The 22,265-nt window shown below is 43.9% G+C and overlaps 2 protein-coding genes across 5 annotated transcripts in view; both read left to right on the plus strand.

Moving 5' to 3' along the window:
* LOC102088840 (transmembrane protein 52B) overlaps positions 1 to 5,795 on the plus strand; it is a 332,692-nt gene extending 326,897 nt beyond the window's left edge. For 2 of the 4 annotated variants that reach the window (XM_065048370.1, XM_065048369.1), the window contains exons 4-7: positions 612 to 655; positions 1,589 to 1,627; positions 2,567 to 2,733; positions 3,207 to 5,793. In XM_065048370.1, the coding sequence (XP_064904442.1) occupies positions 612 to 655; positions 1,589 to 1,627; positions 2,567 to 2,733; positions 3,207 to 3,457 (501 nt within the window). In that variant the 3' untranslated portion in view covers positions 3,458 to 5,793. Of the gene's footprint in view, positions 1 to 611; positions 656 to 1,588; positions 1,628 to 2,566; positions 2,734 to 3,206 lie in introns of all 4 variants that reach the window. The other 2 variants (XM_065048371.1, XM_021281250.2) reach the window with 2 other exon arrangements.
* Positions 5,796 to 10,854: 5,059 nt separating this feature from the next.
* Positions 10,855 to 20,353, plus strand: LOC135578141 (gamma-aminobutyric acid receptor-associated protein-like 1). Its single transcript, XM_065048429.1, has 4 exons — positions 10,855 to 11,336; positions 15,050 to 15,128; positions 16,095 to 16,213; positions 17,644 to 20,353. Exons 1-4 carry the CDS (start codon positions 11,247 to 11,249, stop codon positions 17,707 to 17,709), a joined length of 354 nt encoding a protein of 117 aa, XP_064904501.1. The 5' UTR covers positions 10,855 to 11,246; the 3' UTR covers positions 17,710 to 20,353.
* Positions 20,354 to 22,265: the final 1,912 nt, after the last annotated feature.

Below are 22,265 nucleotides of genomic sequence, written 5' to 3' on the forward strand. Positions count from 1 at the left end.
GAATTCCTTTTTATGGGGTCTCTGCTCAGTTGTGGAGTTACCTTGGAACAACGGAGGGGTATTAGCAATTGACAATCACAATAATTTCCCTGATACTAGAAAGAACTAAACATACAAAAGGCAAACACACAGAAGAGAATACTTGCTGCTCTTTCAGGGAGGGTAACGCAGAGGTTAAGGTACCAAGGAAAAGGAATGAGAAGGGTAGGAGTGCTGGCAGGACAAAGCAAAATTCAAGTCAGTGTGGGTATAGTGTAAAGCACGACATTTAAAGGTTCTTAATAAATGAGCACGGAGAAGGATACACATCTAGCATGACATGGCTTTTGTGGGGAAAGGGAAACTGGTGAGGTTGAAGGTAAGTCTGGGTCTGCGCTGGGAACAGTGCTAAGTAGGATAGTAATGGGAAGTCAGGATATGAAACAATGCAGTTGGTATCACACTAACTTCAAATCTACAGCAGAATATATGATGGAAAAAACAGAAGATACATAACAATAAGTCCTTACTGTAAGAGATTCAGACTGGTAATAATCTAGGTGACAGAGATGAAAGTTGCCTGTGACAAAGAATTCATTCTACCTGTGTCTTGTCTGTTTTTCTCCTTCTAGCTCCCCCAGGTGAGGGGTGAGGAAGGTTGTCTCAACACTGAACTGTGAGTATTTGTTGATCTTGCACTCTCTTAAGAAGACAATGAAGGACAAAGACAGTAGACATCAGTGTTACAACATGGTGGCTGACACAAAATCTTACTTTAATTGCAACTAGTGAAAACTCACATAAAATTTCCATTGCTTTGAATGTGAAATGTATTATTTACTATCTATTCAACATACTGATCATGTGGTACTGTTCCTGCTACCGATTTGGATAACTGTAATGGTTAAGAGCTTTCTGGTGTAATTTTGATTGACTAAGATTATAAACTTTTAATTGACCTTTCCTTGAAAAATGATTTTAAATATAGTGTTTTGGTGAATATTCCTCTTGGTGATGTCATTTGAAGAATAACAGAATGGTGATGTCATAGGAATAACAGAAATCAAGACAAAACAAATGTGAAAAATTGTCTAGGAGGATTCTTTTTTGACTAAAATGTGTTTAAAAATGCACAGGCAGGTTTACTAGCTAAACTAAAGAAACATACAACACAGCATCCAAAATATATCCACAGGGCCAGAAAGAAACCAAAGAGAATGTCAGAAAGAAAAACAAAACAACAAACAAACAAAAGCCAGTCAGGGTTGGGTGGACTAAATGGTGAAAAACATATATAAAAGAAGGGAAATTCAGAAATTATAACATGATGCAGATCCCTAAGGTTTACAAACAGAATTGAGCAGGCACAAATATCAGGGAAACAATAAAGAGATCAAGCCAAAGAGAGGGCAAACTCACCTAACAGGGAGACTGATGAAGTTGGACAACTGTCTCCTCCAAGAAGCATGATGAGCTTCTCATCATTGTGCATTTAAAAGCTGAAATGTAAATGAGGAGTGTGATGGGAGCTGGAAGAGCATGCAGTAGGGATCTTCCCGTTTACTTGGCATTCTGTGGTTAACTGTGTGTTGTACCCTCTCCTCCTCAGCTGCTCAGGTACAGAGTGGGACCGCTTGTGGTATATCTGGTAAGATGACATATGTTTACTTTAAATAGCTGCATCACTGGACAATTCCAGTAGCAAAGCAGTGGCATTAAATGTGACCCGCTCCAGTGTGATGCCACCCCCAGTTTCCCTTGGGACACTCTAATTATCTACATTAGCAAGGCAACCCCTTCACTATCATGTAATCTTTAACAAATGTTGACTTGCCAGCCTCCTTTTTTATTACAAATATTAATTTAGTCAGGTGAAAAGTATTAATAAAGCATTTGTGGCAGAACATGCCTTTTAAATGCCTGTTTTAAAGTAATTTCAGTCTGATTCCTTAGTAATTCTCAACAGGACAAAATGAAAAATGTTGATAGTAGTTGGACATCTATGAGACTGCATTAATAAGAGCATAGCCAGTAGATTGAGAGATATGATTTTTCATCTGTGCTTATCACTCATGAGGTCACATCGAATATGTAGTCTAGTCTTATTCCAGTCTTGGTCTGACAAATGGAGCAAGTTCACTAGAGAGCCATTATGGTCAGGGGTCCAGAAGATATGATGTATGTGGAGGGGCTGAAAGGAGCAGGTTTGTTCAGCCTGGAGGAGGCTAAGAGGGCAACCTAATTGCAGTTTTCCACTCCCTAAATTGAATCTACAGAGAAGACAGAGACAGAGTCTTATCAGAGGTGCCCTGCAGAAGCAGATGAGGTGACTGGCCAAACTGCATCCGGGGAAATTCTGATTGGACAGAAGGTAAAAATGCTTCCCCCAAGGGTGATGCAGCACTGTAACGGGTGCCCAGCGGGTACATGGGATCTCCATCTCTGAAGACTGTTCAAACTCTGCTGGACAAGGCTCCAAATGACCATGCCTGTCTTTAAGATTAGACCTACTTCAAGCAGGGTGAGACCTTAAAGGTCCCCTGCAAACATAGTCGTACAGTCCTAATGTAATCCTCTCCATTTCCAGGGTGGTGGTGGTGATCGGTGGGCTGCTGCTCCTGTGTGGCTTGGTTTCCATTTGTGTGAGATGCTGTTTTCATTGCCGTCAGACAGCGGAGGGATCGGGACCTCAGCCCTACGAGGTCACCGTCATTGCTTTTGATCATGACAGCACCCTCCAGAGCACCATTACCTGTGAGTTGGCTTTGACAGGCTGGGGACTTCAGCACAGCCCGAGGTGAGGGGCTGCACTGTAAAAAGCCCAGATGGTGGCACCCCAAGACTGGCAGAGGGAAGTTCATGGCAGGATGCAGGGAAAAGAGCATCTGTACATAGTACAAGGTAAAGTGCTCACCAGGCTTCACATAGCAAATGCAGCCAGATAGTGAATCAGCTGTGAGACATGTTTGGGTGGAATTAGGGCAGCTATGGGCCTTGGTGGCATTTGAGGAAGCTATGGGCAGCTATGGGCATTTGGTGGCAACTGTGGGATGTTGCTGATGAGGTTTCAACACTCCCCCCTTGTAGTGAAGGATGGAGGGGCAGGAAAAGGAAAATATTCAGGGTGTGGGGAGAAAAAGCCCTGAGGGCTGCAGATATACTTGTCCTTCTCTTACCACCTGGTGCTTCCAGGATGAGGCGAACAGCTTTTCTCTCCTCCCTTCCAGCTCTCCATTCCGTATTTGGGCCTGCTGCCAGGAGGATATTAGCAGTGGCACACTCCCACAACGTTTTGCAGGGAACAGCAACACTCTCAACATCAGACACTCCTCCGGTCTATGAAGAAGCTCTGCGCACAAGCCGATTCACAGTCGCCAAGGCAGGGCAGAAAGTGACAGACCTGGACCCAGTGCCGGAGGAAAACCTGCAGGCGTCTGCTGAGGGCAAGGATGCCCAGCCAGACCTCCCAGGACACTAGTGCTGTTTTTTGCTGAATGACAAATACAGAACAGTTACATGCAGAGACTAATTCTGAGCAGGGTTAGGAATACCAGATTAACCTGCTTAGTGTAATGAGAAAAGGGAAAAAAAAAAAAGAGACTAAGTTAGTTTCAGATCCAGCATATTTTGACACTTCCTTGAGATAATTAACAATTGGTCTTTCCCATGTCCATTTATTACACACACACACACATCACTAATATCACCCTTTGCACAAAAAAGTAGGCAGCAGGATCAAGGTGCTGAGCCACTTTGCAAGCCAGTGACCTGCAGTGAGATTACACAATCTTCATGCAAACAAAAGATAGCATACATTTGGTAGCATGTGCAGTATAGTGCCCTAAATTCACTACAAGATATATAGAATGAATACAGACTGGTTCTGAATATAATATGTAGCAATTCTGAATTAGCAGTTACAAGGTCATATATTTTAATTTAAAAATATATGTGTGATAAGAGATCAAACAAGGGGAGAAGGAATACTAGCCGTGAAGTAAAGTTCAGTTGTATCTTAGTTACATTCATATTGTGTCATTTATTATTCTTAATGTCACTGTCAAAAGCAGATTAAATTAAATAAGACCATTTAAAATTTTTAAGCCATTTCTCATATAGAAATAGTTTGTAAGTCTTTCCTGATTGGTATAAGTACTTTGAATCATCCAGAAATATTAACCAAACTGTTTGGATGAACACAGCTATGGACCGTCTGTAAAATATTTTCTTGGACTAAATACTCATGAGAAGGTGACTGTTGAGTGACATCAGTATTGTCTCTAACCCAGGTTCAGCAACTGAAAACATTAAAGCAGAAAGACATCCAATATAAAAAATTTAAGCAGTCATGAATGAATTGCATGTATGTGTTAACGTTGATGTGAATGCACAGGTCACCGATATCACATGTTTCTGAAGTGCCTGCATGGCCCTTCCTACTGCAGTACCCAAATTCTCAGTGCCCTTAGTAGACTGATCTTCACAATGCTCCTGTGGAAATACTGAAAATATGGTTGTTCTGTGGATAAGGGGAACAAGGACCAAGTCCCCAGATACGTTAAGGAACGTATCTGCTGTTGAGATTACAGCCATGGGAAATTTTAAAGACTGATAAGACAGGTTTGGGGATAGCGTAAAGCAGAAGTGAATAAAAAAAAAATACCTTTGATGGTGTCCCAGACCTTGTCCAGTCACAGGAATTTTGTATCCAAGGGAATTTAATGAGGGTCTTTATTTCCTAGTTCACAAGCTTCTTCCTGAATTGCCAATGGTACCTAACTGTACCATTAATGAGTGAATAAACTGGAATGGAATAAATAAATAAGTGACATATGAGGTTATGTGTCTTCTGCTACACAGCACACTTGAAATAATAATAACAGCTGTTTGTAGAACATCTACTAGAGACCTATTTCATCAGGTGATCTCTGAAGTCTAGTTCAAGCCTGACTTCTCCACCAAGCTGCAGAACATTTCCTAGAAGGCTCTTGTCTATACCACAGTAAAAGCCCAAAGCAAGCAGAGACATTTGGGTTTGTTGAACATGCATCAAACACTGTCAAGCCCCTAAATTTCCTGGAAGACTTCACAGTCGTTTCAGTGGGAACATACCATTCCCCTGCCACCTCCACCCCTCTCCTCCTGCCATCGAGTCCCAAGCTGTGCATACTTGTCACACAAGAGGGCAGCCCTGCCCCACAGGAATACATCATTGTTAATAATTTGCAATAATAATCACACCGTGTTCTTTTTTTTCCTAAGACACAATAAAAAAGGAAGTTTTAACATTCTTAGTTTCCCCTCCTCTGCATCAAGTCATCTCTGCTACTTCTTCTCTCAGTTTCAAGGGGAAAAGTTACAGGTCACTTGTACGCAGAGCTGGGTATTACGTGCTGATTTCAGCGTATTTCCCTTGACCAGAGCCTGTATTGTTTATCACTCCTGTTCCTTCCTGTCTCCTCACATGCTTCTTTGCTTCTCTGTCTCTTAGTTGTTAGGTGCTAGAGCAGGTACCCTCAAGTATTTTTTTTTTTACTGGCAAGACATCCAAAATATTTCAAGTGACAATAATTATAGGTATAACTTCACTTGCTCAGGTATTGTTTCATACTAAACTGACTTCAGATGAGCACTTGGAACCCACAGGACATGATAAAGCACCAGATTAAAATGAGCAAATAAACAGAAACCTGTCTGTAAAGCTACAGACACTCTATTTAACCCTAGAAGGCTGTGTAGAAAAGCAAAGACCAGGTGTCAGTACTGGAAACACTTCACTCTCGCCCTCAGATCTGTTATGATTCAAAGACATTCTTTCTTCACAAACAATTCAAAAATAAGGACAAAGTCAGTAAAGATGACATTACTTTGTGAAAAAGCAGGACTACACCCCATAAAAATATAGCAAGTTTACTTATTTATGGAGATAAACTGCTACTTGGTACTGCAATTTACTGTTATTTAGCTAGGTTTTTTTTTTACTCCATGAGCAGTGGTTCCATCTTGCTGTTGTCTGGACATTGAATACACATTGTGTATTGTGTTACATCAGCCAATAAGCACTTTGAAATCTTTTATGCTTTCAGATTGAAAATGAAACATTAAGTATTATTAAACAGAAATAATGGATACTTTCATTCAATATTTAAACAAATGTCCAAGTAGCAACTGTTTTGCCCATGCTTAAGAGCAACAGGGACATGAATTGCTCACAAATACAGAAAATCATACATTAGAAAATAAAAGAGATGTTTCTGTTAATCATTAAATAATTTTAGGGTCAGTTCAGGTGCTGTGTACCATCACTGATGACAAGTTAGCTGCAGTGGAGTATCTGTGTTCTGCAGAGCACTCCAATATCCTGCACAACAAGGGAAAGAATACCATCAAAAGTTTTTCTCTTTAGTTATGAATAATTAAGTATCTGCATCCAAAGATCCCCAGGCACTTTACAGACTTCAACCATGTTGTCATGCTACCTATTCATCAGACAAGCCTTAGTATTCCATCTGTAGATGAGGAAAATGGTGCACAAAGTACTGAAGATAACTATATCATAACCAAGTCACTGACCCTTGGCTCAGCTTCTGCTCAACCCTTGACCAAACAATGGGAAATGGGTAGGACCCAAGCAAGCATAGGACAAGTGATATCAAGGGACAAAGAGCAGCTGGCCTCTACTGGCTACCTTTAGCCAGTAGGAATTTAGCCATGGAGGAATTTGGGCTGGAAACACATGAGGAGAAACAAGAGTACACCAACACCAGCTACCGCAAAGGAATTGTCCATGCCAGCCTTAGGTTCCCCTAGAACACGTGGTACTTGAGAAAGACTGGTCTTCAGAAACACCACTCTGGCCCAACTGTTGTGTTGCTCCTTTGTTTTCACAGCACCGTAAGTAATGATACCCCTCCCCAACAGACCACTCCAAACCCTCGGCCAGAACAAAGGGATCTCAGACTTGTGTTATTCACATCTGGAGTTTTGCCCCATACTGCTGCTTTTCATCAAACAATCTCCTCCTTAATCTCCTCATGACATCATTTGTATGCATTTAAGCAACTTCAGCTGAGGCTGTGCCAGGCAATCAGTCTGGGAGAAATTAGCAGCTTTTTTTGTAAAAAATAAGCTGTAGAAAACAGAGCAGTGAGACAGCAGTTCAACATAAACAATACAGATCCATTTCCTAGAGGAAATGAAAACAACTACACAATTAGCCACTGGTTGCTGGGAGTGACTAACCTTGTGCCCTCATCCAGGGCCAATGTGCCTGGACTGGCTCTGACGCTGCGATAGATCTAGAGTCAAGTGAAACTGGTGACCAGTCACGAGTGGTGCAGGAGAGTTGCCAGGCAAGGACTGAAGAGTTATCCATGTGCCATGGATGGCATCAAACAGAGAAGAATCACAAGGGACTTCAGGTATGCCTTCTGTGGTTTAATTACCATTCAGACTACAAAGTAGGAGTTTTCTGACAAGAGAGGCTTTGATATGCTGGAACCACACTAGAGATATATTAAAAAGAAAAAAAGAAAAAAAGTCAGCCTATGGAGGTATAAATGGAATATGTACCCAAGGGCAGGTACTAATAAAAGAAATATCCAAGGGAATCCAGAGCTATAGGCAGCTGAAGAGTAGCTCCGGGAGGGTTCCCAGGAGTTATCCACCTGGATGTCATCTCCAAGAAACACAGGGCAAATAATGGATATTTTTATCCTTAATTCACAGATTTTTAGCCAGTTTTGTAGGTATACATAAGCTAGCTTCACTTCACAGCAGCACACTGCAGAGCTTCTGTCAGATCCCCTGGAGCATGGGCTGCAAATCCTGCCCCCCAGATTCTGCATGAATATTTTTATCTCCTGCTTCTATGGCTATGGCACTGGCAACGCTTGGGGAATCCCTTTTAAAGTGAACCTCTGCCTACACGAACTGCACATACTTGATGCTTAGAGCTATTCTGACGTTGAGAAATGGTATATTGTTTTGACACTCTGAGACACTTTGCACTTGCATTCTAGCGTAGGAAAACTAGCCAACCTCATTTCCAGTTTCTTCTTCTAGCACATGGACGCAGAATGTGGGGTTTGTCACATGCCCATGGGTTGACATTGTAATAGGAACTCTAAGTCAGATGATTAGCAGTTTGTCGCTGCTTCTGCATGTATCATCTTCCTGCCTGCTGCTGTGCCAGTGACGTTATTGTTGTTATTGAGCTGGAGCAGAGGGCTGGGAATTCAGTGCCTGAAGTGGGAGGAGTGAGGCTTGTGGCTGCACAACCAGGGCTGCATGATCAGGGCAGGAAGAGTTCAGTAAGGAGATTTGTGATCCTCACATGGGATTTGTTGGGGAAGGAGATGTCCCCTAGAAATGCTCTCACAGGACATGTCTTTGATCAGACTGTGGAGAATCCTGAAACTACTGTCTGATTTGTCAACAGAAATTCAAACTAGATGATAGCTCATCTGCCTTGTGTAGAGTCCTGGAGATGGAAACACTGATTTACAGGACAACAGGAGTTTGAGATCAGTCTGTTAAAATCGCCATAATGGCTTGGTGGTGGGGTGAAACAACCTAGAAAATTTCCTTTCTTTTGTCCTTGAGGAAGAGGCATTTACATCACTACAGACCTTCAACTCACTTCAGTAACTGCTATCGTGCAGGCAGTTAGGAAGCAAGGAGGCCAAACACAAGTATTATAGAAAGGCGCAATGCCATGAAACCAGAATTTTCCCCAGGTCTGAACCCTGGGATTCCTTCAGTCTAGGTTAATCACTATGGCACTACACAAAAAATAATGCCTTCCTTCTGACTCACCCTTCTGAGATTCTCTGACACTACCTGCAAGCATGGGGAAATGTTCACATGTCCTAGGACAGACAGAAACAAGTTGATGATGCTTCCTGCACAAACCTTATGCATATGAACTAGTGAAGGTTGGGACACACTGGTCTATGCCAGTCCCACTGTGGGCTGCTCTGTCCTTAAGAGATTCGGGTGTGCACATGTTGCAGCTGACCATTGGGCTGTGCAGGCCACACTACACCATACTGAGTAGTAAAAGCTTAGACACTAAAGCATCTGCCAGAGTTTTGGGGGACACACTAGGGCCATCCAAAAGTAGATGTCGCTGTTCAGGCTAGAAGAATCCTACCCTGACAAGCCTGTTTATTGCCACTGACCACAAAGCAGTTTAAAGTGACAGGTTCAGCAGTACATGCCTACATTGTAAGTGTAGGTGTGGTTTCTATCCCATGCCCATTTACATTTCTGTGCCAGGCAAAAATATCTGAGAACTGCCACCACGTGAGCATATCTCAAATGAGGTAAATGTATTTCCTCCATAACTCTCCTACATACATGCAAGATGAGAGACTACAGTGCACCAGGGTTATGGAGAGAGAGCATTACTACAAGGCCTCAATTCAAGAAGCAGTGTGCTACTGAATGGAAAGGTGGGTGGTGGCCAGTATATCAAACAGCTCTCTGCAATGCAGAGGGCACAAGCTAGCACCCAAGATCTGCTGTGGTGATTTGCAATATACCCTTCCTAAACCTGGTGCTGGCATGAGTCCCACCCTGGAGGCAAATTAGGTGTGCATATTGTTATGTAGGGATAAAGTCACCACTACTATGAGTTTCTTGGGGCAGCCTAAAGGATTTATATGAGTACTTGTAGAACGAGACCAAGGCTTTATGTTGCCCTGATCCTGTTTTTATCATTAAGGAGCTTGTTCTTCAGTCTCTTCTGGATTTTTTCCATTCTAGCCACACTGTAGAAGCAGAGTGCCACCGAAACAGCAGCAATGTCTTTTCCTACACTTGTTCATTCTGGCTCAACACCCTGGCACAGGGTTGAGTGAGATCTGGGAAACATGGGTCCTCTCACCTCTGCCACTGGTGTGGCCTTGGAGAGTCACCTTATGCATCAGAGGCAGTTTGCTGTCCCACTCAGCCTCTACTACTATACTAGTGCCTCCTTGGAAAAGTTCTCTTCTTTGGATGAAGCATGCAACGAAATAATTATTTGATACACTCCCATTCATTATCCCCAGGGTAGCAGCAATTATTTTTGTGCTGTTTTGAGCATGCTGATCCATTCATTAATACCTCTTCTTTTGCTGGTCACTAAATAACTGTGAGCCAAACTACTCCTATCAAAAAAAACCCAAAGACATTCCAAGTATGTGACAGCTGTGTAGCTGGGCTAAAATTGTCTGCCTATTTCGGCTTGTTTGCAGACAGTTCCCTTTAGCTGCCTGTTGTTTGTAATGTGCATATGGTCTGGCACACTACATGACACACTTTCTGCCCCTTGTTGTTTAACCGAGGCATTATAAACAGAATAATCCAGATCCAACAGCGACAGGGACGGTCATAAAAAGCACTGGGTTTTTTTGGTTTTACATCTCACAGCCACTTAAATAATAAGTTAGGCTCATCACCCCCCGCTTTAGACATGTGGAGGCAGATGCATTCAAGACTCACAGGTGGACACCAAGCCCCGGACCCCCGCCGCGGCCCGCTCCCACGCACGGAGCACCGCCCCACACCGCTGCTCCGCTGGGTAGAGAGGGAGGAGCAACGCGGCCATCCCCGCAGCTCCGGGTGGATTATGTGCCTGCTCACGCTGTATTTATAAACCCTGAGTCATGCTGGGGTTGGGGGTGGGGAGAAGGCGGTGCGGTGTCGTCGCTCAATCGTATATTTATTTGCTGCCATATTTAAAAAAAAAAAAACAAAAAACAAAAAACAACTAATTATTTTTACATCTTTATTTATTTTGTTATTTATTGACGCGCAATAAATCAATGCACAAAAATATGCGACCTTGCGCGGTGGAGGGGCGGAACGCGGCACAGCGTCGCCGCCCTCACTCGTCACCCCCGCTGCGCCACGCCTCCCCCTGTCACGCGTGGGCTTGAAAGGTGGGACACCCCTTCTGGCCCCCCCTCCCCGATGCGTGAAGGGCCCTTAGCTTTTTCCCCTCACCCCCCTCGTCCTTCTCGGGCGATGTAGACCCCAGTCCCTCCTGCAGACAGCTAGAGCCCCCACCCCCGCCGCACCGTGACAGCGGGGGATGATTTTTGTGTGGGGGAGTGTGTGTGTGTGCACCTCCCCGTGACGTCACAGCGCCCAATTCTCCGTTTGCTCCCGCCGCACGGTTCGGGATTGCACTGCGCTTGCGGGGGTGTCCGCCGCGTACCCGGCCGTAGGGGAGACAGCCCGGCGACAGCCCTCGGTGGGGGAGGTGACAGCCCGGCAGCATGAAGTTCCAATACAAGGAAGACCACCCGTTCGAGTACAGGAAAAAAGAAGGGGAGAAAATCAGGAAGAAATATCCCGACAGAGTCCCTGTGAGTGTGGGCTGCGAGGGCAGCGGCGGCGATCGCCGCCTTTGTTTTTCTTTGGCGGCTGTCGCCTGCTTCTTTCTTTATATTCTGTCAAGGCCAAAGAAATTGAATTAGTAACGATGTTTGTTATCTTGATGTTGTGATTCTGATTCCCGGCTGCCGTTCTCTTTAGTGCAAAGCAATGGCTGTTTATGTACGAAGGTCTATATCGGCGGGTGGGTACGGGGTGTAATACATCCTTTTTCTCTGGGATCCGCAGTAACTCGACAGCGAGAATGCTGCTGATCTTTTTCTGGCAGCCTGCGTGCGTGCGGCTGGGGGGTGGGGAAGAAGCTTACCATTAGCTCTGTAAAAATGGAGGAGAACAATGAGTGAGTTAACCGGGTACTCCTCATAGAAAACAAGGTCTGTATCCATGTCACCTGATACTTTCCCATTATTTTTATTTTACCTTTTTTTGGCCTGTCTTTTTGATGCAATCTTGCTCTGTTCTTTTCCTTTGCATGAGAGAAAAATGATACTTCTCAGGCTTTCTTCCCTCCTGTTTAATCATCCCGTGGAAAAAACGTGACTTGAAAAACAAGGTCATCTTCTCTCTCAACTTGGCTTCCTCATCCTTAGGTCTCTTCAGAGTGCCTGTGGAAAACTTCTAGCTTTATAATTACTACTAGTAATTAAAAAAAAAAAAAGGAAATGACAATTGTGATTTTTTTTTTATTGTTCCTTTTTTAATGAATGTTTTGCAAATGTTCTTTCTTTCTATCCCCACTGGAGAGGTCTGTCCTAGATTTACTGCCCAGGGGTACTGAATGTAAAATAACTTTCACTACCCTGTACATCTAAGGACAAGGGGGAACAGTTAGCACTACATGTTTTCCCTGCAGGTTAGCACCATTTTTGATCTTGGGAGTGGCCCTCAACTGGACTTGAAAAATGTTTTTGGGAGGCAGTATTCAGGTGCACTTGTCCTAACTGTTTTTGGGACCCCTGGCATAGCACAGCAGGTTGAGCATGCAGCGAGTCAGTGGTGAAGTGTGTGCGGTTCTGTGTTTTAAGATGAGGACCTCAGAGGGCTCTGTAGGTCAGGAGTGAGACAAGCTGTAAACTGAGGATTAGTATGACAGATTGTACAGCAGATTATGATAGATGTGTCTGGGAGAGCTGTGTGGGAGCCTGGGACCAGTCCCGGTCTGGCAAGAGAGAAGTCAAGATAGAGGAACATCAGCAGATCTTTATGGGGAAAGCCAGGACCAAAATAGCAAGATGTGCTGTAGTTAAAGATAAATGAAAATGGTACATGGCAAGGTCCAGATGTGAATTGTCGGGGGTATCATCTTGTCAGAGCTGCATACGGAGCAAATGAATGCAGTATACGACTGTTCTTTACATCACTTCTGTGGCTGCCCTTCCCGACAGCAAGATGCTTGAAGATGACGTCCATTTGGCTGCCTACACTGCAGTGCCCTGGTACATCTCAGCATTTTGCTGAAATTATACTGTTGGCACGGTCGCACGTTACCACAGTCACCACCCAGCAACCACAGACATACAGACAAACTGTTTCTGCCCTTTGGATTTTCTTAGTGGATTTGTTTCTGTGTGTGAAGGATTTAGTGCTTCAGAAGAGATACCTGTGTTATCAGGCAAACTGACTACAGTTGATAGTCAGATTAGCAGGGTACCTCCGTTCCATCTCTGCCTCTTTGCAAGAAGGACATCTCTCTTAAACTCAGTGATGATCTGATATAAATTTTTCCTAGGGGCTTAGAAGCCCCAGCACTCTCACCTCTTCCTCATAGGCATGACTTCTTTTTCTTTGTTAGCTAATGACCACACTACAAACCACCCTTTCGAGTCAGGGTGGTCACATTAGTGCTGCTAGCTAGATTTCTGCTTGTCAGTAGTTTTTGAAATTGGAGGCAAGAACTAAAGGTTTCTCTCCACTTCAATTTATTGTGTTAGATATTGCCTTGTTGGATGCACAGGTAAAAAAAACCGTGCAAAATGCTGTTGCTGTTAGCCTGCACCTGTTCAATGAGATTGTGGAACTGTCCTTCCTTCACAGCACTTACCAACTGCATCTTGTATGGAAATGCATGTCCTACCACAAACTGCCTGAAGGAGTCTTGTACTAATTGAGATGCTTGCAGTTGTTGAAGTAGCAGACGTGACCATGTTTCTATTTTAAAAACAAATGTAGAATTTTCAGGGGGTTTGGCTGTGTTGGCAGCATCTGGATCATAGTGGAGAGATGTCCAAGCTAGCACCTCTGTGGTGTGACATGCTTTGCAGATACTTACTTGGGTCTAGAAGGAGTTGTGTACTTTGCCCAGACTAAATACACCAAGATCATCATCTTTACATTTTTTTATCTGGAACAGTGTCTCAATGATGTGACAACACCATTTTGCTTCCAGAGAAGGCTTAATCCACAGCCGGTCAGCCTTTTCTGTTACACAACAGATACAGTTGCTGCTTTGGGTTGCCAAAGATATGAGGGATGCGTGGATCCCTTAGAAATTAGTCCAACCATGTCTCACATGGAGTATTTTAATTATAGAGTCTAATGGAATTAAAAACTTGAGGAGGTTCAGAAGATCCAGCTTCTTGTTTAGATGGTCAAAATGGCTTCTGCAGAATAGCAAGCCACACAGATTGAATCATGGAATATAGCTCTTAGCAGTTCAAAAATGCGTATGACAAAACCAACCAACCACACAAAAAACTGCCTTCATTTTTTTTCCTGCATGAACCCAGTAGTTCCGTGGAAACATACCTCCAGTATTTGGAAAGGTTTTTCAAGGATTTTAATGGAAGTCGCTCCGGTCATTTTGGAATACTTCCTGCTTCTGAGGTAAACATTTTGCCTAACTCTGGTAAAAAGAAAATTCCTGTGGCAGAAGATCCCTTAGTCTGTTTGACCTTAAAGTTGCTGAGCTTCATATTTTTCTGTCATAGCAACATTAGAATATAATGAGAATTACTGTTTTCTGTCAAAGCTGTCTGTGGTTCCAGTTAGCCAGATGGTAGCCTGTTTTAAAGTTATTAGATATTTATATGAATAAGGAAATGTCCATAAGTGTATGAAGTAGGGAAAATAAACTCACAGGATATGAATTTCAAAGTAAAAGGTAGCTACTGAAGAACTGAGGTTAAAAACCAAACCAAACCAAACCAAATCAAAAAAAACACCACCAACAAGAAAACATTCCCCAATGAGCTGTAGTTCCTTTTAAATTATTTCCTTCATTCTAGAGCACTTGCTATTGGTGAATACAGAAATTAGGATGTGGGACTACTGGGAGTAGGGCTGATTTTTTGTTAGGTAGTTTAGAACTGTAACCTGGAAACAGTTCAACTTCCTTGTGTTGATGTGTTAGACTCCTGGCAGCTCCTTTATACAAAATTAACTTGTGCGGGTACCATCAAGGTGACCTGATTTTTTTTTTCCTTGGCTATTATGGTTTATTTTTATGTCTGTTCCAGTCTCCATGTTTCACTCACTGTGCTTACTGCTGCAGTCTTAGGTTCCTAGCACAGCTATTGCCAGTGATTTTAAGTCGTCTTCTCACCTGCCTGTTCGTTAGTGTCAGGTATTTGTTATAACATAAATAAATTTCTAATCTGAAGGGTAATATCTTTTTCCACTGATGCTTTTTGGTCCATTTCATTTTATGATACTCATGGGTCATTTCTTGCTTTTTCTTACTCTCCAGGTAATTGTGGAAAAAGCACCAAAAGCCAGAGTACCTGATCTAGACAAAAGGAAGTATCTTGTGCCTTCTGACCTCACAGGTAACTAAATCTACCTCCTTTCTTCCTGATTTTCAGTTAGAAGGTCTCAGAAGTGCTTTTCACTTTCTGATCAGCATGAGTAAAATATCCAGGCAGGCTCAACATCTTGTCATTGACCCAGTTTACCTGGCTGTCCTTCTTATATTTACGTACTTTACAGCCTGGATTACTACATGCAGCATTCTCTGAGATCTTCTGAGACATGCCACTGGCTTAACTAACATGCATGTGTCACAGCTGACTTCTACCCATGATGAAAATGACTGAATTGTGTATCATAGGCAGTAGCATAATCATCAGTCAATGATAACCTAGCTGCAGAGTTGCCAGAGGCTGTAACCTTCTTGCAGGAAGAGACAGGTGCTTAAAATAGTCCCGCTGTTTTCTACCCCTGTGTTTAGAATCATGCCTACAAAGTTCCTTTTCTGAATGGTCATGGCCATTTTTGTCTGTGTTTACCTTTGTTTTCATTTGAGAACATGAACGAGTTAAAGCGTTTCTTTTTCTTGCAGTATGTAATGGCTTGCGGAATGCATTCTTGTGCAACATAGCTCAAGCAACTACTGAGGGATTTGTTTTCCAGAATGATATGACCATTTGCGCCAAGGCTAAATTCTCTAAGGTGTTTTGGTTCTATAGGATGTAAAGGTTAAGCTAGTTAGAGGTCTTCCCACCAGTCCCTGCAGTAGAGCATTTCATACCATAGCAGGTGGAGTTTGGATCTAGAGTGTACAGGGCCTGAGGCATGTACCTGAGAAACTGCCAGCTCTGAGGGCAATAGGTGCTAATATGGTTACAATAGTGAAGTTACTGCTCTGTTTCCCACATTGTTCATTTTCCCCTACTTTTTACACACAGAATGTGAATTCCACCATCAAAACAAAACAATGGTAAAAACAAACAAACAAAAAACCCCAACAACACATTCTTTCTGCATCTAAGGCATTCTTCTCTGTTCCTCTTCAGTTGGCCAATTCTACTTCTTAATCCGAAAGCGGATCCACCTGAGGCCAGAAGATGCCCTGTTCTTCTTTGTCAATAATACCATCCCTCCCACCAGTGCTACCATGGGCCAGCTGTATGAGGTAAGCCTGCCCCATCTTTTTCTCCTTTTGTTGGAGTCCCCAGAAGGATGGATATCCTCCCTGAAGGACAACTGAGCACTACTACACTGACAGTGGATGCAGCTTGGTCAAAGATATCTGAACATGGACCCTCTTGGCCTGGGCTATATCCCATCATCTGTTTAGGGAAGTTCCATCCTGCAGTTATAAAGAGGAGCCTGGGGAGCCTCATCATTTTAATTATTTGTTTGCTGCATTAAAGGGTTGTTCTATCAGATGGGGAACAGTTGCTGCAGCAGTGATAAGTTGGTCCAACAATCTTTAACAAAGTATTGAAATAAACTACTTATATTTCAGATAAAATATTGTGTCTGGGGTGAAGGGTGTAGCATGCACACTAGCCTTCCTGTTTATACAAAAGAAATTTCTTTTTAGCCAGTAAAAGAACACAGTATCACTGGGCAACCGTCCGTGTATACATATCTCATCAAGGAACATTTATTCTTTGTTGAAAATTACTTTTTCATAGCTTGTATGGTATATGTGAGTCTCTTGTAAGGACACTGTGAACATTGCTGCCCCCATTTTTGCTGAGCAGTGTTATTTGATTGACTTTAAAGGCATATTGTGCCCATCAGAGGAATGTTCCTCAATTACATAGCCATTATATCATGGCTGGTTTGCAGCCTGGATTGATTTCTCCATGGTTTCTCCTTCTACTGTGTTTGTGTGTTTTAACAGGAGAGCTCCAGTATGGTTCTATGAGCCCTATTTGACCTGTCCCTTTTTGACAATAACTGGACACTTTGTATGTGGACTGATTAAGATAACATAAGATTAACACACGCAGGGAGCTTTCCAAATCTGGACATGTTGCAGGAAGGTATGTCTGACTGTCCAGAGCTGAAATCAGAACTCTGTTCCTGGCACTCTGTAGACTTCTTGTGTCAGTGTCATCAGTGTCATCTCAGCTTTACTGCTTATATATAAAAACAGGACTAGAAATATAGCCACTTGTCAAAGTGTTCTAAAAAACAACAAATATAACCACATTTACCAAATACTGAAGTATTTAGAGGTGATTTTTGACCTGTTAAAGCTTTCCAAGTCTCTCCTCTCAATCTTAAGGCCTTACCAGCAGTGAGATTCTGCTGCACATCCTGCAACAGTCAGAGCTGTGTCTGTTGCACATTTGCAGAACCCTCAGACTGTGGATCTTAAAGTAAATTCATTCTGTCCAGAAATGTGATTTGCTTGAACTTAGTGGTAGAGCTGTGGCCAGAGAGAAGGGGTTGCTATATGCTCTCTTTGGTATGAGGAAGCCTTTGATGTACAGGGGGAGAAAGAGAGGTCATGCCCTCTTGTTGTTAAAATAATCTCGTTTGGGCTTTTTCACATGTAATGAGTTACAGGACTTTGGTTTGTTACTTTCTCCCTTTCTCTCCTTGCAGGATAACCATGAGGAGGACTATTTTCTCTATGTGGCCTACAGTGATGAGAGCGTCTATGGCAAGTGAGCACCAGCCCCTCAGGCATGCAGGCGAGATGGACTGATGGAATGGATTTGGGGGGGAGTGTTGAAGAGGAGGAAGGAGGATGCCTGAGAAGAGGGGAAGAGAACTGGAAGTGAACCACATGCACAATGCCATCATCTTCCATGCATTAATTATAATAGTTATTTTTTAAATTGAGGGGAGGGAGGGTAGGGGGACAGTGTGTGAAAGGGTGAACTGAAAGGCTAACGAAGGGTTCTGTGCTGAGGGATGGAGAGACTCCACTGTCTGTAGTTCTCTTGACACAGCTGGAAGTAGTTAGCCAGTGCTGGAGTCTACTAGACAAGCCAGTGTGGTGGAGCTCCAGGAGAGTGACTGGGCAGGATGGCCATTTTTCTGTAACCCTTTCATTGGATGAAGAAGGCATGCCATGTATTGTACACTGACCTTTGTCACGCCTTGTCCATTGGCATGGGCTGCACTCCTGTGAGCATTCAGTGAGCTGTGAAATACTTCACTCTGCTCACAGAAGGCTGTCAGTCCTCACTCCAGCTGCTAGCTGTGAAGCTTTCCAAGAGTATTGTGTTTCCCATCACTTCCATCAGTATTAGAAGGGCTACTTCTAAGGCCTGGGCACTCAGCGGCAGTGAGATGCGAAGGCTGGGGAAAAGAAGGAAGGACCTTCTCTTTTTTTTTCCTTTCTTGCTTTAATTGCAAGTGCTGGGCAGAAAAATTTGAGACAACCCTTTTATTCTTTTCGGTGAAGCCAACTGATAAACTCATAAGCACAGGGCTAGAAAGGACCTCAAGAAAATGACTAGCCCACTCCAGATCTGAGACAGGACTGAGTATACCAAACATGTCCACCATGGCTGCTCATCTAACTTGTTCATAGTAAACTCCACAGAGGCAGATCCTGGAAGCTGCCAAGATTGTCTGTTCAGTTCCTAGCTAGCCTACAAGTGAGAGCTTTTCTTGCTAATTAACTTTAGTCTCCCTTGCTGTGCATTAAAGCAACTAACTACTAATGGTCTTGTTATTGCTGAACACAGAAAATTATCTATCAGTGTTGTCCTTGTATCAGTCTTCTGCAGATCTGAAAATGGCAGAAGTCCTGTGGGTTTAGTCTTCCGTGTCTCAACCCTGTACAGCCCTTGCACTACATGCACAAGCGGAAGAAATCAGTCTCTCCATGTGTGTCTTGCTGGCTTTTTGTGATTGGACAACAGTGCCGCCCTTTGCCACAAGAGAAGTGCTTTTAGACTTGAAGGGGAAGGGGAATGGATTCTCTATAAGTTTTATTTTATTTTAAGCCAATGTTTTTCTTAGAAAGGTGCTAGATACATGCTGTCCTGTGCAAGCTTTATGCTGTCATGTCAAAGCAGTTTCTTCCCAGTGGCACAAAGAGCAGATTTTCCCATAACTGCCATAACTCTGATGAAGGGATGGAGTTTGGGGAGTGACCTGACTTTCAGGAAAATTCTGGGGTTTTATCTAAAAATCAGAGAACTGGACCCGAGTTACTGTAAACATTCCTACATTTAACAGAGGGACCAAGAGGGAGGAAAGGAGAAGAAGGTTGAAGAAGACAGGCAGATTCCAAAGTAAGCTGAAGGTGTTTGCTCTATTTATGTGAAGTTAGATACCAATTCTCTGTGTTCCTCAGGAGTGAGAAATCAAGATGAGTGCTCTTCTGCTTGTGGGAGAGAGGAAATCAAGTTTCAACCTTCTCAGCCTGTTGTTCCGTGGAGGTACACAGAGTAAAGGAGCAGGCTAGGAAGTGTGAACTGGGAGTAACTGGCAGAACTGTGTGAAGGTCAGGGCAAGCAGCTTAGAGGGGCAGGAGGATCACTGCCCATGTGGTATGTGAAGTAGCAGAAGGAGAGAAGGGAGGGACTACAAAGGATGTAGACAGGGTAGTTGCAATGGGCAGACAGAAAGTGAGGGAACAAAGGATAAAATGGTTAGGTTAGTATTCCCCAGTTTTTGATCCTGAACTTCAGATTTGTTGTTCCATCATGCATTTATCTGGAATAAATGCATTTGGATGAGTTATACCTACTGCCAACTTAGGTAACTTCAGTATCTGTCTTCAGTGCTCTGTCCTCTCTTTTTGGCCCACTCTCCTCCAATTACCAGGCTCTTCTGCCATTGTTGGGTGCAATTTTGCATCAGTGTCTTGTTTTAGGAAGCTCTGAATGTTCTGAAGCAGAGAACAGACACAGGAGGCTTTCTAGAGTAAAATACAAGATGCGGGCAGGTGGTGTGCATCTCTGTGCTGCTCTCCCACTTGCTCACACACGCGCTGCCAAGCATGTGGTTGTGTGTGGTCTCAGATGAGCCCATGCTTAGGCACACTCCTGGGAGAAAGAGTTGGCATCTAGGGTGCTCAATTTTGTGCTCAGAACTCCCTCTGCTGGGTTTCTAAGTGACATGTGTGGGACTAATCTCAGCTGTTTGTTACATGTAGAGTTACAGTTTAATTTAGTTATTTTACCGTTCTTTTAACTGGATTGTGGCATTTACTTCTGTTTTTGCGCTAGTCCGATATTGTATGAGGTAATGATGGTAATTCTTTTTTGTGTTGGTTAGCTGCAGGTTCTTGTAAAATAAAGTTCATACTACTTGAGCTAAAACAACCAATCAATAAAGATGCATTTGAAAATCACAGGCTTGGTCCAAAATGTGTGACTGCAGCATTTGTCTCCACATGTGTGCTTATAAATAGGGGAGCAGCTTTGTCAGAACTTTTTGCTGCTGCTTTTTCCCAGAACCCCAAATTTCCTGTGTCCTGTCTACCAGGACAAGCCACATCTCTTATTTTTTTGGTTATGTTGTCACATGCACACACTTGGCCATGTGTTTCTGTGCCACCAATGTGCACTTTAATTAGACCTAGATGACATGAGGTGGCCTTAAGAAGTGTAGTGGATGCACTGAGACATTCTCTGCCATTTTAAGGTCCTGAACAGTTCTAACGAGTTGACAGGGCCCCAAGGGCACCTCCAGCCCTGACTGTCCCTGCTAGGCCCTCAGGGTCACCTGTCACCCTGCCCATGGCCCAGGACCATGTAATGCTGTCAGCCCCGACGATGCCACAGCAGGGTGGTGATGCCAGCTTACCACAGCCCTGCCCAGCCCTAGGCCCTTGGAAAGCCAGGCCCACAGGGCCCAGCCTTGGCCCATTCCTCTCTCCACAGCCCTGCCATCGCCAGGCATGGGCCTGGGTCTGATCCTGACCCCAGCCTGCAGGTGGGATTCCTGTCTTGACCTGCCTCATCACCATGATGAGCCTTGTGGTCAGGGCTTGTGTTTGGATCTGGCCACCATCCCTGGGCCTTTCCAGCTCCCACATCGAGTCCTGTAGGATGGGTCCCGTGCTTCCCTGTGGGCCATTGTCCCTCAGGGAGCCACCAGCCCTCACTGTCTCATGACAGCTCAGGCTGAGGTGGGATTCCCATGGGCAGAGGGCATGGGAGGGATCCTGGGGTGCCCTCTAAAGATAGGAAAAGCAAAGATAAGGGAATCTGTGGCTCATTGAAAAGTAAGTCTGCAGTGGTGACAGATCTAGGCTGCTTGTCCTTGTGGATATTTGTGCGCTGAGAGGGAAGGAGTCCTGCTTGTATCTGGCGAGACCAGCAGCCACCATTTGCTCAGTGCTGTAACTCCGCATCAGGTACTGTCAGCACACAGGAAGGAAAGGGACGTGCTGTCATCTGAGGAAGCAGCAAGAGATATGCCACTTCTTCTGCCTTCTCGTCACCTGCGATTTTGTACAGGTGCCACCGGCCAGAGCAGCGGAAAAGGGCCATGCCAATGCTGTGGAGGGGCAACTGTCAGCTGTCCCCCTGCCACACACTGAGTGAGAGGGTTGCACAGAGCGCTGAAGTCAAGAACTGTGGCACTAAAATTCACGGGAATAAAACTTGCTAGGCCAAATAGATCTTCTTTTCCCCACTGCACACAGGTTGGAGCCAAAGTATGAGCTTTTCTTGCTGTTGCTGAGGGAGACAGTAATTCATCCTGCACTGTGTAAACTCAGAGCCTGCCCATAGCAGCAGTTTCTGTGCTCATGTCCACCAATGTGAATGAAACAAGCTCCCGCTGTACGGCAGAAGGGTGCTGTGCCTCCTGACAGATGGTCAGAGATCATCTGAAAGCTTACACTATCAGCTGAAATAATTTGAATATCAGCTTCAAACATAGTGCATGTTTTGCTGTCTAGGTTGTGGTATTGTCTGCTGAGTCACATAGAAAACCACCATGGAGTTGTATCTGCATAAGCAGGCCTCTTCCACTGCCCCTCTCACCCCTTTTCTGAGAAAATGGTGTACTGGTGATGTTTGTATGCCTTGTACCTGCCATGCTGCTTTTTTGTTTGTGTCAGTGCCGTCACTGAGAGAAACAGCAGTCAGGCACATTTACTGAATGTGATTTGCCTGATCCATGTGTAAAATATCAGCCTGTGCTCAAAGACCATCACCTTTATTCTGTGGGTTATGGAAATGGGCTTGGAGCAAGGCCTGGGGGAAACTAGAGGCTCAGCTGTTTAAGAGAGTTTAAGTAATTAATACTGTGTC

This window comes from Columba livia, unplaced genomic scaffold, assembly GCF_036013475.1.
Source record: "Columba livia isolate bColLiv1 breed racing homer unplaced genomic scaffold, bColLiv1.pat.W.v2 Scaffold_82, whole genome shotgun sequence".
NCBI classification, from domain to species: domain Eukaryota; kingdom Metazoa; phylum Chordata; class Aves; order Columbiformes; family Columbidae; genus Columba; species Columba livia.